The sequence below is a fragment of the Cherax quadricarinatus genome, chromosome 80 (genome assembly GCF_038502225.1).
Source record: "Cherax quadricarinatus isolate ZL_2023a chromosome 80, ASM3850222v1, whole genome shotgun sequence".
NCBI classification, from domain to species: domain Eukaryota; kingdom Metazoa; phylum Arthropoda; class Malacostraca; order Decapoda; family Parastacidae; genus Cherax; species Cherax quadricarinatus.
Window position 1 is genome coordinate 14,028,003 of NC_091371.1, and position 19,670 is coordinate 14,047,672.

Here is a 19,670-nt window from a genome sequence, read left to right on the forward strand (position 1 = left end):
CCCAGGATGCGACCCACATCAGCCGACTAACACCCAGCTACTTATTTTACTGATAGGTGAACATGGACATCAGGTGTCTTAAGGAAACACATCCTAATGTTTCCGCCCATACCGGGGATCGACCCCTGGACCTTAGTGTGTGAGCTAAGTGCGCTAGCAATCGAGCTACGCGACACATTGTTTATTATTCATCGTTTATGTCGTTTAACTGAACTAAGCCTATTTTCCCTTTCCTTGAACAGAACCTAACTACCTCCCATTCCTTAAGTGTTGTACGACCAGTTCGTCTCTAGAGCTCCCCCCTGAATTTCATAATAAGAATTTATATCAGAGAATATAGTTATGAGTGGAGTTACTCACAATAATATTCTACATAATAAGGGGCTTTCTGCATGCACATCTAAATATCATTCACCTCTGTACAAGAGTGTATCATGCTGAAATAAAGAATCTTAATCTAAAACTGTTAGTATTATAACGAAAACTTGAGTCTGCATGTTACTTATTACTAACGATTAAAAAATGTAGGTATGTCACTGAAAACTGAAATTGCCACACTTAGACATAGGTAATCGATGGTTCCACCCAGCAGGGAAATGATGGTTCCCCAGCAAGGAAATGATGGTTACACCCAGCAAGGAAATGATGGTTCCCAAGCAAGGCAGTGATGGTTCCACCCAGCAAGGAAATGACGGCTCCACCCAGCAAGGAAATGATGGTTCCACCCAGCAAGGAAATTATAGCTTTGTTGGTGGGAAAATGCCACCAGTAGTGTGAGAAGACCCTGTAGCACTGGGTTGTCAGCTTGGCAACAAGTTGTGTGTGTGTGCGTGTGTGTGTGCATGTGTATGTGCATGTGTGTGTGCATGTGTGTGTGCATGTGTGTGCATGTGTGTGTGCATGTGTGTGCATGTGTGTGTGCATGTGTGTGTGCATGTGTGTGTGCATGTGTGTGTGCATGTGTGTGTGCATGTGTGTGTGTGCATGTGTGTGCATGTGTGTGCATGCGTGTGCATGTGTGTGTGTGCGTGTGTGTGCGCGTGTGCGCGCGTGTGCGCGTGTGTGCGTGTGTGTGCGTGTGTGTGCGTGTGTGTGCGTGTGTGTGTATGTGTGTGTATGTGTGTGTATGTGTGTGTATGTGTGTGTGTGTGTGTGTGTGTGTGTGTGTGTGTGTGTGTGTGTGTGTGTGTGTGTGTGTGCGCGCGCGCGTGTTCTCACCTATTTGTGGTTGCAGGAGTCGAGTCACAGCTCCTGCCTTCGCCTGTTTGTGTGTGTGTGTGTATTCACCTATATGTGGTTGCAGGGGTCAATCAGTGTTTGGTGGGGGAGAATGAGGGAGAGAGGAAGTGAGCGGGAGGGAAAGAGAGGGAAGTGGGGGGCTGGGAGTGCCTTGCGTGTTTCAAGCGTTGGCTGTGACCTACAAAGAGGCGGGCAACGGCCTGTCATCACTGGCACTCCAAGTACTCGCCTCTCGGCCCCTCATCGTTATGTGAACATATTACCAAACAACTGCATAATTAACCAAGACCTGCTGCTGCATAATCAACGGAAATCTTCCAGTGTCGTAATAAGTCGTCAGCAACCCAGATAATATAATCAGTCAACTCTTCATGATAAAAGCAGTTTGCGTTGAGGGGTATTTTTCTCCCAGTACAACACATCCGACTCAAACAGCATGGAAACACCAACGCTAGAAATCTGTTCCCTAAAGGACGATATCCTTGTCGGATGTAAGTTGTCCGTTTATGTTATTCTGTTATTGTCTGTTGACTAAACGATTTACGTTCCCCAAGCCTAGAATAAATATTAAATATATGTCGAGGCTTAGAATCGGCAGAAATCAGCAAATTGTAATATGCGGAAACTCCTATTCTATTTGGAGGACAGGCTGCTTCTTGGTAAGTGCTGATGGCTTCCAGGTAAGTTTCCTTGTCAAGTCTGCACGAGTTAGTGTACTGTGGAACGGCACCTGTTATATTGATTTCACTGATACTTACTAGGATGTTGTCTTCGTGCGGCCCAGATGTTTCTTTAGCACCAGTTTATCGTTTTCTTACGCAATTCACGCGTCAATTTCCGAAAGTTCCGAAAGTTCAGTGGGCTGCAGAAAACAATATGAAGTTCAACGATGAGAAATTTCAATTACTCAGATATGGTAAACATGAGGAAATTAAATCTTCATCAGAGTACAAAACAAATTCTGGCCACAAAATAGAGCGAAACACCAACGTCAAAGACCTGGGAGTGATCATGTCGGAGGATCTCACCTTCAAGGACCATAACATTGTATCAATCGCATCTGCTAGAAAAATGACAGGATGGATAATGAGAACCTTCAAAACTAGGGAGGCCAAGCCCATGATGACACTCTTCAGGTCACTTGTTCTATCTAGGCTGGAATATTGCTGCACACTAACAGCACCTTTCAAGGCAGGTGAAATTGCCGACCTAGAAAATGTACAGAGAACTTTCACGGCGCGCATAACGGAGATAAAACACCTCAACTATTGGGAGCGCTTGAGGTTCCTAAACCTGTATTCCCTGGAACGCAGGAGGGAGAGATACATGATTATATACACCTGGAAAATCCTAGAGGGACTAGTACCGAACTTGCACACGAAAATCACCCACTACGAAAGCAAAAGACTTGGCAGACGATGCACCATCCCCCCAATGAAAAGCAGGGGTGTCACTAGCACGTTAAGAGACCATACAATAAGTGTCAGGGGCCCGAGACTGTTCAACTGCCTCCCAGCACACATAAGGGGGATTACCAATAGACCCCTGGCAGTCTTCAAGCTGGCACTGGACAAGCACCTAAAGTCAGTTCCGGATCAGCCGGGCTGTGGCTCGTATGTTGGTTTGCGTGCAGCCAGCAGCAACAGCCTGGTTGATCAGGCTCTGATCCACCAGGAGGCCTGGTCTCAGACCGGGCCGCGGGGGCGTTGACCCCCGGAACTCTCTCCAGGTAAACTCCAGGTAAACAGTTAAAAACAATCTTTGTTAGGTTATATAAATCTACAGAGTTGTATGTTCAACTTTTAACAAGCAAATCAGATGGCTGCGGAATGTCTAGCAGCGCAGTAACTGGGCAAACCCAAACAATGACCAAATCTGTACGGGTATCAAGTGTGGTGAGAAAGGTGGAGTTAGTGGAGTCAGTAGCAGTGAGTTGCTGTAGCCACGGTATTGTGGTTTCTATTTATAAGGATGAATGGACTGTATCGTTATTTTATCATTATAAGTTATTTCTTTAGCTACTGTTTCTGCCAGATGTATTTTCTTTTTCCAGTGCTCTATGCTGCTTCCGGTAACAAAAACAGTAATAAGGTGACGGAGTAGAAAAGGCGCCAAGTGGGCTAACGAGCGTGATGTTTTCATAATTCTCAGTGTAACTTATTCATTAGCACTTGTGTTTTGACGAGATGGGACTCTGTCTCAAGGTTATCTAGATATAATTAGAGGATAAGTTGGATATATGTATACTCAACACTGTATATATATGTATGTTGAGTTGTCTGGCCAACTAGATAGATGGCTTCTTGATCCAACATGTATGGCTCTTAGATTATAGGATTACAGTTCCTGTTTGTGCTTGGATGTTCTGAGGAATTGGAGATCCTATTTATGTTTGGTAGTACTAAGGTATAGGAGCTGGGGTCTGGGAAGAAGAGACTGGCATGTGAGTACTTGGGATAATATTTTAAACATTTTACAAACTATACTAGGGTTTTGCTTGCACTCTTGATATTGATGATTTGCAAAACTACTGATATTTGAATGTTGAAATAATCAGTTGAAGTAAGCCGAGGTACGATGACAATTGCTTAGCTGTGAAATATATACAGATACATCCTGTGAGTGAATATGTCATCCAGATAGTTAAACACATACGCAGTAGCCACTTTATTAGGTACACCCTTGTAGCCTCCCACCCCTTTGCCCTCAGAACAGTCTGAATTCTTCGTGGCATGGATTCAACAAGGCGCTGTAAACATTCCTTAGAGATGCTGGTCTGTGTTGACATTAGCATCACTCAGTTATTGCAGATTTGTCGGATGTACATTCATGCTGCGAATCTCCCATTCCACCACATCCCAAAGATTTATGCCAAAATTCTGACCTTACCATCTGCATGTCGCAAAATCGCGATTTGTCAGACCTGCCACATTTTTCCAATCTTAATTGTCCAGTTTTGGTGAGCCTGTGCCCACTGTTGCCTGTTTTCAGTTCTTAGCCGACAGTAGTGGAACCCGGTATGGTCTCCTTCAGTCTCCCATCCACTTCGTGATTCAATGTGTTGTGTGTTCAGAGAAGCTCTTTTGTTGTACCACTGTTGTAAAGCATAGTTTGAGTTACTGTCACCTTGTCAGCTGGAACCAGTCTAGCCATTTCAGACACCTGTCGTTAAGGCGTATTCGCCCAAGGAACTGCTTACTGGATGCTTCGTGTTATTCACACCATTTTCTGTAAACTCTAGAGACTGTTATATATGAAAATCCCAGATGAGCAGCAGTTTGAGATACTAAAACCACTCTGTCAGACACCAACAATCATTCCACGGTCGAAGTTACTTCAATCATATTTCTTCCCCATTCTGATGTTTAGTCTGAGCAATAACTGAACCTCTTGACCATGTCTGTACCCTTTTAGGCTTTGAAGTACTGCCACATGAGTGGCTGATTAAATTTGCATTACCGAGCAAGTGTACCTAATAAAGTGGCCACTGGGTGTATATAATATATGCTCAGTATAGTTCTAATAAAGTGGCCACTGGGTGTATATAATATATGCTCAGTATAAGTTCTAAATTCACTCACAGTACTAATATTTCTGTATATTTGCAAGCTGAGGGCGGTGTTGGTGATACTTTTCCAAGTGGTTAGGTGTTATTGATGTTGTAGTCGTGAAGTAGACCTTATCAGTTAAGTTATCAAAGTGATCACTGTTAATGTTAGTGGTCATGTGTCGTAGCATCCCCGTGTTAGTGCTGGTAACTTGACTGCAACCGCCTAATTGACACGTGTGCGCTTTTTCTCAATATAATAATAGGCGAGCTGTACATGTATGTACACTGCCTCGTGGATATGCATTTTAAATTCGTTGCTTGCACATGTGCTTTCACACGTACGTGAAAGCTTGCTTTAATGCGTGCACGGCTGTGTATACGTTAATGTTTGTATTTTATTATTTAAGCTGACACTGATAACACCGTTGATAAGATAAGAGGTTAAAAAACGTGCTGCCACCCTATGTTTTATCATATCTGTTATTTCGTACTGCCTGTGTACGAGACGGCGCTGGCGTTTAAATACTTGGTTATTATGTTGTCTTTAGGAGGGTAACGTATTCTGGCTACACTGCAGGTACTCGTTTGGCCGGGCTTCATGTCGATTCACTCACGTTTATCCCACTGAACCGTGAGTTATGTAAGCAGAAGGGTTTATTTATCAACACTCCCTTGTACCTCTTCTTTTTGACTTGTCTTCCTTTCTCTCGTCTGTTTTGCTTTCGTATCCTTCCTCTCTAGGCTGGAATACTGCTGTACATTAACATCTCCATTCAAAGCAGGTGAAATCGAAGATCTAGAGAGTGTACAGAGATCCTTTACTGCACGTATAAGTTCTGTCAAGCACCTTAACTACTGGGAACGCTTGGAAGCACTTGACTTGTACTCCTTGGAACGCAGGAGGGAGAGATATATCATAATCTACACTTGGAAAATCTTGGAAGGAATGGTCCCAAATCTGCACACAGAAATCACTCCCTACGAAAGTAAAAGACTGGACAGGCGATGCAAAATGCCCCCAATAAAAAGTAGGGGCGCCATTGGTACACTAAGGGAAAACACCATAAGTGTCCGGGGCCCAAAACTGTTCAACAGCCTCCCATCAAGCATTAGGGGAATTGCCAATAAGCCCCTGGCTGCCTTCAAGAGAGAGCTGGACAGATACCTAAAGTCAGTGCCGGATCAGCCGGGCTGTGGCTCGTACGTTGGACTGCGTGCGGCCAGCAGTAACAGCCTAGTTGATCAGGCCCTGATCCATCGGGAGGCCTGGTCATGGACCGGGCCGCGGGGGCGTTGATCCCCGGAATAACCTCCAGGTAACCTCCAGGTTAACCCCTCTCCGTACTCTTCAGTGCTTCCCCTTCCTTCCTGATTCCTTTTCCTCTCCTTTGCTTCCTTCTTCCGTCTTCTTGGCTTCCCTTCTCTCCTTGGATTCCCTTTCCTTCCCTTCTCCATGGCTTTTCTTTCTCTCTCTATGCTTGACCAAGTGCGAGAAAAAGTTAACTAGATTTTCATTATGGTCGTATGAAGGTATAGAAATTCGTATATGATTACCATAATTTGAATCAGAGCCGGCCTTCGGAGGTGCGGGGCCCAGTTGGGAACAATTTTGGTGGGTCCCATGTATGGAAAGCAATCAAACTGTACGCTTAAAAAATACATGCAAGTTAATAGACCAAACAGATGTAAGCTACATTTTAATATAAAATTGCGTACATGTAAGCCTACAAGTAACAAAAAAAAATTGTCGAAGTTTAAATTCCTGCTAATTTCAGATTTAATGGACATAATCGCCAAACTGTTCAAACGTTCTTGTTGAATTGATGATCTCAAGTAAGTTTTGATCAGTTTCAGCTTGGAAAAACTCCTTTCTCCAGATGCTCCCCCCCCCTCTTTTTTTTCGTGTTGTGGGTACTTGACAAGACGAGATTAGATTACACACTAGGGCGGGGCCCAATTCGGAGCATCTGTCCAGTCGGCTTAAGGCCGGCCTTAGTTTGAATTTTCAAAACGGATGACAATCCATCGAGTTGGGAGGAGAGTTTATTTACCAGTTCGATCTCTATTAAAGTGTTGCATATACTGTGCATTACACATCTACATTGAGTATCATAAAGAACATACTGAATCTGGACGGCAGAATCGGTTTAAGAACTTACTCATAATTCGAATATCCTACTCGGCGCTCAAGAACGTAAACATTCAGAATCCAGATATCCGACTCGGCGCCCGAGAACGTAAACAACCACCACCTACCGAATCCGGATATCCGACCATTTTGCTAAAGAACGTAAACCATATAGTGAATGTACGCCGGATTAGGTGTGCAGACGTCTTGCACTGCTGTTGCACTGAGCACCATTTATTGATTAATTACCCTTAACACTGCCCTTGCCCCGACCATCGGTGATTGATTACCCTTAATATCTTCCTGGGATGTTTGTCTTTATCATACAGTGCCCGCTGCGCACTTCATTCTCTCCCTGGGACACTCCCCAGTTCCCATCATTCACTTCTTGCTGGACTCGTTTTTTCTTTGTGACGCTTGTCCCGCTGCCCGCTGGGCAATCGGACGGGTTTCTAAAGTATTATTTTATAAAGAATAAAGATGCGCAGTACCGTGACTGGAGCAATACACAAATAACACGCTCACAGGAGACTGAAGCTTATGACGACGTCTCGGTTCGACTTGGACCATTAACTAGTTAAATGGCCCAAGTCGGACCGAAACGTAGCAAGTTTATCTCCCCTATGTGCAGGTTATTGTGTACTATTCATGAGAGAACACTTAAGTTGTAGGCATCATGCAACGCTTGGCGGATGGGAAGCAATCAGGTTCGATTCGAAGAAGGGGAGTACAGATCAAGAGCCTCTCACTGGCGTCAAATTACCTCCTTTAAAGGGACGGATTTCTGCAGTCGTGGGGAAAGAGGAGAGGGGAAAAGCCAGTCACTTATGGTAGACTGTAGGGGTTTTGCCATGCCGTAGATTTAGGTAGGGTTTCCAATATGAACTTTCAAATTAGAGGGGACTCCGGAGGGAAACATGTACATTGATATTCATAAATAGCTATTGTCATTCAAATTTAAATATATATATATATATATATATATATATATATATATATATATATATATATTTTACGTGTAGCTAGTTCTTTCTTTTCACCAGTCCTTTTTCCCCTGATGTCCCTAGTCATATTTTTATGTGGATCGCACGTTTCTCAGCAGTGATTGATTGAGGATATGAAAGTTTGAAAACTAGATTTATCCGAAATGTTACTGTACAAGCAGAATCCCTCTCCGCGACTCAACAGTTATTTAAGTGGCCCGATGGCTAAAGCTCCCGCTTCACACACGGAGGGCCCGGGTTCGATTCCCGGCGGGTGGAAACATTTCGACACGTTTCCTTACACATGTTGTCCTGTTCACCTAGCAGCAAATAGGTACCTGGGTGTTAGTCGACTTGTGTGGGTCGCATCCTGGGGGACAAGATTAAGGACCCCAATGGAAATAAGTTAGAGTCCTCGATGACGCACTGACTTTCTTGGGTTATCCTGGGTGGCTAACCCTCCGGGGTTAAAAATCCGAACGAAATCTTATCTTATCTTATCTTAAGTTGTAGATGAATGGTTCAGAGAACCGACATGTTGATAAATTAGACACATGTGCAACTATTGGATATCTTTATTGAGGAAACGTTTCGCCACACAGTGGCTTCATCAGTCCTGTTCTTCAAGATTCTCCTCTGTATGGACTGATGAAGCCACTGTGTGGCGAAACGTTTCCTCAATAAAGATACCCAATAGTTGCACATGTGTCTAATTTATCAGTTATTTAAGTTGTTCCTTTCCTTTATCCATGTGTTTGCGTCGGCGATAAAATTTTCTCTGCATTTGTATTGCGAGAGGAAACATCAAAGAATTGTGCAATCCTTAACAGTGTGTGTAACAATATTTTTGTACTAATCAAAATATTTGATTCACTTCTGGTATGCCAGCAGTTTACTGAATTCTTAATCACTTGCAACTTCCCATGAATTTCTCGGATTGCTGAACTGATCAAAGCACTTAGTCTCGTAAGTCGGGAGTGAGACTGTCTCAAGCGATATTATCCAAGGTGTGACTTGATTATGAGGGAGAGGGGAAGAACCTGGTGGCGAAAATAGTTTCTTCCTCGCTATCAGGGAATGCAGGGTCGAGCCTCTACTTTGCGTAGAATGACTCACATAAGTTTTGTTTATAAATATAGTAAATAAAATGACTTAGTAATGGTTCAGGACGGACAGAAACACCGTCTAAAGCCTGTGAATTATTTGTTCAGCGAAGGTATTGTGACGTATTCTTCATATGCCAGCTATGTTGAACTCTTGTCTGCTCGCGCATGCGTGGGGTGTGGGTGTGCAGTTACGTAAAAATTCTGACAATAAGTGGAGTTGGTGGGTGTGAGGGGTGACGGTGGTGGATGTCATGTTAAACAAGGAGTGGGGATGGGGGGAGGGAAGCATATGAATACTGATGGTGACTTGAAGAGCCTATCGGGTGTGCTTGGTGGTTGTGGAACGGCTGTTACTGCTCTTTTTTAACAGTATTAGACAGTCGCAGCTTGCAGCTATCATATTCTGTCTTGGATTTACAGTGTGGGAAGGTTAGGTATGTGATTGGAATGAGGGGTAATTCTGCGAATGAGTTTTTATTAAAATTAGGCGCACCACCAGTGAGTTACTATACTACTGTATGTGATAAACATGGGGGAAAAATGCCTAAATTTCCAGATATTTCCTTTCGCTCAGATTGGATGTTGTATCAGGTAATGAAATCTGTCGGACAGAGCTGAGGCTTCAGTAGGGCGATGTGGATGGATATCAATCATTCCACTATGATCTAAGTAGCTTTGAAAGTTCAGCTCCTGTAGAACTAGAGTTACTGTTACGTGTGAATTACTATCCATACCCCCGGCCGGGATTGAACCCGCGGTCATAAGAGTCTCAAAACTCCAGCCCGATTTCTTGAGTCGTGAATTACTATCTTTGGCCTGTCCCATCAAGGGAGGTGTCATGATGGTGGTGAGAGGTTCTTACTCGAATCCGATTGTCTTCCATGTCCTAGTTACTGCATGACCTACGGATTGAACACTTCTCCTACCAAAATATAATAATCAGGAGGGCCTCTCCGACGCACAAGGGAAATGGGATTTTTAAATGTTTCATCACATAGAAACAAATTCTATGCATTTACATACATGCATAGTGTGTAAATTCGTTATTGCAAGATACTTGGGAACAAACCCGGCAGACCCATACGCTACCAGCATTCTTCATTGATTCTCAGCAACACCAATTAAATTTAGACTTACTCAAGATAAGTTGAGCACGAATAAGTTCGGTGAAAAAACTGCACGCTACCGTATATCATTACTGCAAAAATATTTATTTGCAGGTTCTTTTTTATTAATTTACCTAAATTGGATACATCAGCAGCGTTCTGCTACCCCCATTCTATATGATAGTTACATAGTGGAAGCAAAAGGTAGCCATGTTTTCCTTGTCTTGTACCCATAACTTTTTTACAATTTTCGATGCATCGGCAGTGCGCTGCAACCCTATTCAGTATGATAATGACACAGTGGGAACATAAGCTAGCTATGTTTCCCAGTCATTCCATCACACAGGATGGGGCTCATACAAGGTGTTGAAATCCGTCATCCTGAGCTAGGAGACTTCAGTAGGGCAATGAGGATATCGTCAAGCATTTCAGCAAGGGTTCGTCAGGTACGACAGCTTCCAGCATAGCTGGAGTCACTCTTACATGGGAATTGCCCTATCTTGGGATAGTCTTTCCCATACACAATTCCACACATGGTGAGGGTAAGGGGAGAGAATGTCGGCGACGGAGGTGGTGGTTTGGGAGAGACTGCTGGCTGACTCAAGACACTAACAAGGTTACCTGGAGGTTACCTGGAGGTTATTCCGGGGATCAACGCCCCCGCGGCCCGGTCCATGACCAGGCCTCCCGATGGATCAGGGCCTGATCAACTAGGCTGTTACTGCTGGCCGCACGCAGTCCAACGTACGAGCCACAGCCCGGCTGATCCGGCACTGACTAGGTATCTGTCCAGCTCTCTCTTGAAGGCAGCCAGGGGCTTATTGGCAATTCCCCTAATGCTTGATGGGAGGCTGTTGAACAGTTTTGGGCCCCGGACACTTATGGTGTTTTCCCTTAGTGTACCAATGGCGCCCCTACTTTTTATTGGGGGCATTTTGCATCGCCTGCCCAGTCTTTTACTTTCGTAGGGAGTGATTTCTGTGTGCAGATTTGGGACCATTCCTTCCAAGATTTTCCAAGTGTAGATTATGATATATCTCTCCCTCCTGCGTTCCAACGAGTACAAGTCAAGTGCTTCCAAGCGTTCCCAGTAGTTAAGGTGCTTGACAGAACTTATACGTGCAGTAAAGGATCTCTGTACACTCTCTAGATCTTCGATTTCACCTGCTTTGAATGGAGATGTTAATGTACAGCAGTATTCCAGCCTAGAGAGAACAAGTGATTTGAAAAGGATCATCATGGGCTTGGCATCTCTCGTTTTGAAAGTTCTCATTATCCATCCTATCATTTTCTTTGCACGTGCGATCGTGGCACTGTTGTGATCCTTGAAAGTGAGATCCTCAGACATTACTACTCCCAGGTCCCTTACATTAGTTTTCCGCTCTATTGTATGGCCGGAGTCAGTAGTATACTCTGTTCTAGTTATTATCTCCTCCAGTTTTCCATAACGGAGTAGTTGGAATTTGTCCTCATTGAACATCATATTGTTTACCGTTGCCCATTGGAAAACTGTTTATATCTTCTTGGAGATTAACCGCGTCCTCAGCAGATGACAGCCTCATGCAGATCCTAGTATCATCCGCAAAGGATGATACGGTGCTGTGGTGTATATCTCTGTTTTTGTCTGATATGAGGATAAGGAATAAGATGGGGGCGAGTACTGTGCCTTGTGGAACAGAGCTCTTCACTATGGCAGCCTCCGATTTAACTCTGTTGACCACTACTCTTTGTGTTCGATTTGTTAGGAAGTTGAAGATCCATCTCCCCACTTTCCCAGTTATTCCTTTAGCACGTATTTTATGGGCTATTACGCCATGATCGCATTTGTCAATTGCTTTTGCAAAGTCTGTGTATATTACATCTGCATTCTGATTTTCTTCCAGTGCATCCAAGGCCATGTCATAGTGATCCAGTAGTTGTGAGAGGCAGGAGCGACCTGCCCTGAACCCATGTTACCCTGGATTGTGCAGATTTTGGGAATCCAGGTGATTTGCAATCCTGCTTCTTAGCACACTTTCAAAGATTTTTATGATGTGGGACGTCAGAGTTATTGGTCTATAGTTCTTAGCTAATGCTTTGCTGCCACCTTTATGGAGTGGGGCTATATCCGTTGTTTTAAGTGACTGTGGAATTTCACCCATGTCCAAGCTCCTCCTCCATAGTGTACTTAGGGCACGCGAGAGGGGTTTCTTGCAGTTCTTAATGAAAACAGAGTTCCACGAGTCTGGGCCCGGGGCTGAGTGCATAGGCATGTTGTCAATGGCTTTTTCGAAATCTATCGGAGTTAGGGTAATGTCGGAAATCTGGCATACATTTATGGAGTTTTGAGGCTCATTCATGAAGAAATCATTTGGGTCGTCGATCCTCAAACCGAAGGGCTTGCTGAATATGCACGTCTCCTGCTAATCCTTTTACCTTTGTAAATTGTGAGTTCATTACCTTTGTAAATTGTGAGTTCATTACCTCTGTAACTTGCTCAGCTATCAAAACTTTGGAGTACAGTCCCTGGACCAATTATGTACCTCTGTAATCTTTTGACTTCCGCCCACAGGATGGGTATGGGGTGCATAATAAACATATTAAACTAAACTAACTGCTAATCCATGTCTCTGTTAGGCTTTGTCTTTGTGTGTGTCTGCTTGCCTCTGTCTTTATTTGTCTCTCTTTTTCCCTCTATTTCTTTCCCTCTCCCTCCTTACCTTCCATCCCTCACCTCCCGCCCCCTCACCTCCCCCCCCTCACCTCCCCCGCTCGTCCCGCCCTCCCCTCCCTTCTTGTCACTCCGTCTTCCTAGCCCCCTCCCTTCCATCATTCCCCCACCCACCCCCTCTCGCGATCGTTGGACAGTATTCCAGTTGTGTAGGGGACATTTCAGGTTGTCCTATGGATGTTCCAGATTGTGTGCATCATGCAAGTTATGCTGTAGATTTTTTCAGGTTGCATTGTCGATGTTTTAATTGCGGTGTGGCTCTTACAAGTTGTGGGCCAGCGGGCCGCCAGCAGCAGCCCCCTTGACCAGACGATCCTAACCAAGGTCGTAATTTTTTTTATTGATGGTCCTGGTTTTGTTGATGACCCGGGTTCTGTTTGTGGTGGATCCTGGCTCTTTTGTAGTGGATTCTAGTTCTGTTGTGGAGGGTTCTGTAAGCACTGTGTATATTCCACCTTGTATTTTGGATTTTTAATTTTTTATTCATGAAGCTTCATATTGTATTGTTGATCTTCAAGGCTGTGCTGTGAAGGGTTCTAGTTGTCTTGTGAAGAGTTCTGATTGGCTTGTGAAGAGTTCTGGTGGCCTGGTGGCTAAAGCTCCCGCTTCACACACGGAGGGCCCGGGTTCGATTCCCGGTGGGTGGAAACATTCGACACGTTTCCTTACACCTGTTGTCCTGTTCACCTAGCAGCAAATAGGTACCTGGGTGTTAGTCGACTGGTGTGGGTCGCATCCTGGGGGACAAGATTAAGGACCCCAATGGAAATAAGTTAGACAGTCCTCGATGACGCACTGACTTTCTTGGGTTATCCTGGGTGGCTAACCCTCCGGGGTTAAAAATCCGAACGAAATCTTATCTTATCTTATCTTATCTTATGAAGGGTTCTGGTTGTGCTGTGAAGGGTTCTGGTTGTGTTGTGAAGAGTTCTGATTGGCTTGTGAAGAGTTCTGGTTGTGTTGTGAAGTTGTGTTGTGAAGGGTTCTGGTTGTGTTGTGAAGGGTTCTGGTTGTGTTGTGAAGGGTTCTGGTTGTGTTGTGAAGGGTTCTGGTTGTGTTGTGAAGGGTTCTGGTTGTGTTGTGAAGGGTTCTGGTTGTGTTGTGAAGGGTTCTGGTTGTGTTGTGAAGGGTTCTGGTTGTGTTGTGAAGGGTTCTGGTTGTGTTGTGAAGGGTTCTGGTTGTGTTGTGAAGGGTTCTGGTTGTGTTGTGAAGGGTTCTGGTTGTGTTGTGAAGGGTTCTGGTTGTGTTGTGAAGGGTTCTGGTTGTGTTGTGAAGGGTTCTGGTTGTGTTGTGAAGGGTTCTGGTTGTGTTGTGAAGGGTTCTGGTTGTGTTGTGAAGGGTTCTGGTTGTGTTGTGAAGGGTTCTGGTTGTGTTGTGAAGGGTTCTGGTTGTGTTGTGAAGGGTTCTGGTTGTGTTGTGAAGGGTTTTGGGTGTGTTGTGAAGGGTTTTGGGTGTGTTATGGAGGGTTCTAGTTGTGTCATGGATCTTCCAAGTTGTGAGCAAAAATGGTTATAATAATAACCATAATTTTTAAAAGGGTGGACCGGTAAGCCAGCCTTGGTCACATGACCATAAGCTCCAATGGCGGGTCATCTAAGACCCATGTCAGGAAACGCTTGTCCTGTTTCCTGACAAATCTTACCTAACCTCTTGGTACAATACTTAATCACATCTTGTCCACTTACAGATACACTTTCCATCCACTTAAATGCACCCACATAAGTGCATCCAGTATGTCAAAGAAAATATTAGAGACAAACATAAAGAGTATTAAAGGTAATATTTCTTATATACTAATACTGAATGTATGTAAAGTATACAATTTTTTTTTTACCATTATACTGTACAAGGTCACTGGGAAGACAGTGAAAGAAGCATTATTGGGAGGGTATCACAAATGATCTATGCTTCTAAGAGACTTGGGGGATACAAAATGTGCTTAAAACAGTAATCACAGTTAGAAGGTATTCTATTGGACTTTCTTAGTTTGCCTCAGCTTTACTGAATCTTTTCATGTGACCATTCCCAGTCCTTGCTATCATCTAGGTTCAACCCCTTTTTGTCTTACTGGTCCTCAGATTTGTCTTCCCCCACAATAAAGATAAATATTCTCCATATTAACTCCCCCTTCTTAAGTGGATGGATAGGGTTAGCATCATCACAGTAACACAGTTATAAATTAGATCTTAACTTGGTGCATAAACTGGAGTGTACGAGTTAATAGGTGGGGTCAGGAGTTTTGAATTAGTCCCTGCAAGCACAGCAAGGTGAGTACTTATTGTAATATACTCTGTCAGAAGGATATACTGTTATAGTTCAACTTATTTGATTGATTTTGTAAAGTGCATGACATATGCACATGTGCTTTACAAAAATACATACATGCATACAACATATACTTAAGGCAAGATACCAAAGCTTGCTTCTGCTTCTTAAATAGAGGTAATATCTGTACACTTAATATAAAATATGTAAAATGAAGATTGTGCTGTATAATTATGAATATAACAGTTGCCTCCTATATTTCAGAATGTGATCACTGCAAAAAAAGAAGAGAAAACAAAAGATGGCAGTGAAGGCAGCAAGGTGGTGCCACGTGTGCCACGAATGTCGCGAACGGTCAGCATGTGTGAGACTGGCACTGCCCAGACTGTTAGGTTGCGAGGGCCTACATGCTCTTGGCCTCGTGGCATCCTGAAGTGTCGCACCCGTTCCCTCAGTGAATCCCACATTGGCTCTTTCACTCCTGTGGCACCGTTGGAGCTTGAGAGTTCCTCCACTGACCTTAAGGTCTTGGAAGACAAACAGAGAGAATACAAGGAAGAAGGAGAAGAGAGCGTTGAAGAAAGCATCTCTTCCAGCTTGGGAGAAAAGAAAAGTGTCCGCTTTAATGAAGTGGTGTCTCGCCAACTGTTCCGCTCTAACTCCTCAATCTTGGGTCAGAGGGCCAAGAACCAGCGAAAGGCAATGAGGAAACGTAAGGGTCAGCAGCGCCGTGCTTCAGAAAGTGACAGGGAAAATGACCAAGGTCAGCAGTCTAGTGATCCACTTCCAGTTGCAGTCTCAAATTCCACTGACGAAGACACTGATGCCACCACCACTGACACCACAGAGGTTGATGATCTTGATGACATAAATCTTCATAGCATCAGCCTTGATGTTAAGAACAACAATAATGTCAATAACAGCAACAGTCATATTTATAATAGCAGTAATGCAAATAATCCAGAAAGTTCAAATCACAATGAGAAGGAGAACATCAATAACAACAAAAACATCATTGGTAATAACAGTGATGGCATTAACAACGAGAACAGTTATGATGGCTTTGTTGTGAAAACCAGCAAGAAGAAGAGGAAAAGTAAAAAGAACACCACTTTTGAGCCATCCAACAACTTTATTTTCCAGCTTGACATTGATAATTAAAAACTTTGGGTGAGAAACTGGTGAAGTTCTTGTTATGACTAACAAAATGTTCCAGATTTGTATTTGTTTAATTTTGATTGAAAAACTTTTGAGTTTGCTGCTCATAAATGATATGTTGTATATCTCAATATATACATGTATGATTTTACTGTATATTCATAGTACAGTGTTCCTTTTGCTGATTTTTTTTACACAACTTGCTGAAAAAAGTCCAGTGAATACCCATTATTTTTTGTTTTTTGTTTTACGGTATTTCCTAAAAATTATCACTGGGAGAACAGTTATTGGTAATACATATGACTTTTCTGTATTTGTCCTCAGTGCTGTCAGTACTGTTATGTTACCTTATATCTGTATTAATTTTAATTACAGTATACTGGTAATGATGTGATTAATTACCAAATCAATAATATTAGTACTCTTGAGTTCTGAATTTGAAAAGTAGAAATTTGTAATATAAGATGATTTTTCTCTACTGTCTAAGAGTTTTTTGTTCATTGCTTCACAGTTAGTATGAAGAGAATCTATTATTTCCTGTTTAAAGACACTAGTCTTATTTATTTGCTCATGGCTGTGTCATGTGCTACTTCCTTAGTCTATATAACTAAAAGCTATCAAGGCATGGTCTTAGGGTGATTATTTGTAGATAATGCCAAGAACATTTTTCTTTTTTGACAAAGGGTTTATTCGACTGTCATGAACTGAATAAGTTTTGTAGAGCTGTTATCAAAGTATTACGCACAGGAATTACTGTATTGTGAATGTTCGACCTGATCATGTCAGTTTGAAGATTGTCATGGATATTCTACATTGTCATGTGTTGACCTTAAAGACATTTCCTACCAGGCAGCCAACTATGAAAAAGCTTGTAGAATCTAATTTTATCAAAGAACTGTAAAAGCTGTCATAGATAGCCTATGATTTCAGTCCTTTTTGGACAGTTTGTTGAAATTAGTTCACCCACGAAAATTGTAGATGGCTTGCATAGTAATGGTTGACTTCGGATGTTATAGTAGATGGCCAGTATAATCACAATCAACCATGGGTGTTGCAGATAGATAATGTGGATGCACAGTCAACCATGGTTGTTTTAGATGGTCAGTGTGATCACAGTCTATCATGGCTATTGCACATGATTATTATTTTCTCATAATCTACTCTGGATATTAAACATAGTTTATGTGATGGCAGTTTACCAGATGCTGTATGTTGTAAATGATCACAGTGATCTTACAACCATTAGTTTGAAAATGTTGAATGCATTGGTTTCATTTATTTTGTCTCTAGTAATGGTGTTAGTTATTAGACTTAATATGAAAATTTTGACTCTAAAATATAGTAATTGTGAAATGTGTTTTCATCATTAGAACTTAATATTCAATGAGTTGAAAAAGTTGCTTAGCAAATAAATCATATTACAAAGAAATTTTGTCTTTACAGTTAAGATAGTAATTTATTCAGTACTGAATTTTAATCATTGTGGGAAACCAGTTAAAAATATCTTACTAGGTAACTCAAGAGGGGCTTTCACTGAATATTTCTTGAAAATGTGTAATTATGATTTTTTTTTTTTTTTTTTTACCAAGTATTACAGCACACATTTTGTTTTTGCAAAATATGAATAAGAACTTATACTGTAAATTCCTTTCCATGAAAGTGACCACATGGCATACATAAAAAAATAATGCTATTATGAAATATCATCTCTTAAATATACATTAACATATTAAGGGTCATCTTAGGAAAGGATGGAGGGAGGGGGTAAAGGATGTTTCGTGTGTAAGGGGGTTTCGACATCCAGCAGGCATGTATTGAGTGTGTTAGATAGGAGTGAATGGAGGCAAATGGTTTTTGGGACTTGACGAGCTGTTGGAGTGTAAGCGGTGTAACATTTTGTGAAGGAATTCAGGGAAACTGGTTAGCTGGATTTGAGTCTTGGAGGTGGGAAGTACATTGCCTGCACTCTAAAGGAGGGCTGGGAATATTTGATACGTGAAGGATCATCTGAACTGTCATATCCATGCACCTCTGGCAAGACAGTGATAAGTGTGAATGGTGGTGAAAGTTTCTTTTTTGGGTCACCCTGCCTCAGTGGGAGATGGCCAGTGTGTTAAAAAATATACTAAGATCAATTGAAGTCCTGAGGGAAAAACATATACCAGTACTGTAATGTATATACAGTGTATTTATATATTAAAATCTGCTCATAATAATAGTCACTTAATCATAATTATACATTATAAAATTACACAAATTATTTTGAAATTAAGAATTAAATTTATTTTGTTTCATTAAAGCAATGTTCTTCATACATAATGAAGCTTTGGGGACTGTCACATCTGAGGGTCCTGGGGAATATTGTTCCCTTTTGTTAATCCACCACTGGATATATATAGTGTATTGGGATTGGACTGTATTATTTGTGTGTCTCAGGCTAAAATGCCCAAAGGTTAGAAAATACAGCATTTTGAACAAAATTGCATACTATAAGGAATAAAAACATCCAGAATTATTGCTCAGATTGAAATAAAATTGTTAATGGTGACTCGCACAAAGCACAGCCATATACTGTATATTAAATTGTACTAAGAATAAAAAACAAGAATGAAGAATAAAAAGGCACAATACCGTGGACTGGAACAATACACACAGCCCACACTTATGAGACTGAAACTTATGACGGCATTTCAGTTCAACGTGGACCATTAATTTTAGATTTTGTATAGTTTGTTGGTGCGTTGTTGTGCAATGTGTGACTCGCTAGTATAAGAAGTTAATATATATTACTGTAATTAGTGATTACTTATGATAATGAATTAAATTAGGATGCTTGTATTATCTCTTGACTGAATGAGCTGGCAGTAACCCAAGGGTTGCAATAAATCATAAACATATTTCCTGATATTTTTTTAAAATTGAATATTTTCAGTATGCCTTTGCACATTTTGACAAAACTCAGCTCAGCCAGATTCCCAATTGACAGTGGGAATATTAACATGATGTCCAGTAACAGCCAGGACAAAAAGTACGTAATTAAACCATAAAAACGCATATGATATGCACATGCAGTATAGTCATTCACTTTTAGCGATTTTTTATTTTCCTGTGTTCAGCAGTATTTTAACAAAATGTCACCATAATCATACATATTCCAGAAACATCTGAGAATGTCCCACTTAATGTATACAATCCATGTACAATTAAAGTATATGAAACTTAAATTGACTAATCCAGATTGTGATGGCCTTTACGGTGAAAGGTATATACATGGTTATATTTTCTCATGATGAGATCTATCACTGTTTTCACCCTCACTGTCAAAGTACAACTTAAGTACACCTAGCTTTCAGTGCTGTTGTTCTGCACAGTACAGTATTGTACCTGTGTAATAAAAAACTAAATAAATATATTTAATATTTAAA

General features: G+C 41.8%; 1 protein-coding gene across 1 annotated transcript in view; it reads left to right on the top strand.

Moving 5' to 3' along the window:
* The window catches only part of Nop17l (Nop17 like), a 39,316-nt gene extending 19,646 nt beyond the window's left edge, over positions 1-19,670 (top strand). The window contains exon 2 of the mRNA XM_053796542.2: positions 15,352-19,670. Coding sequence (XP_053652517.1) covers positions 15,352-16,248 — 897 coding nt within the window. The 3' untranslated portion in view covers positions 16,249-19,670. The remainder of the gene's footprint in view (positions 1-15,351) is intronic.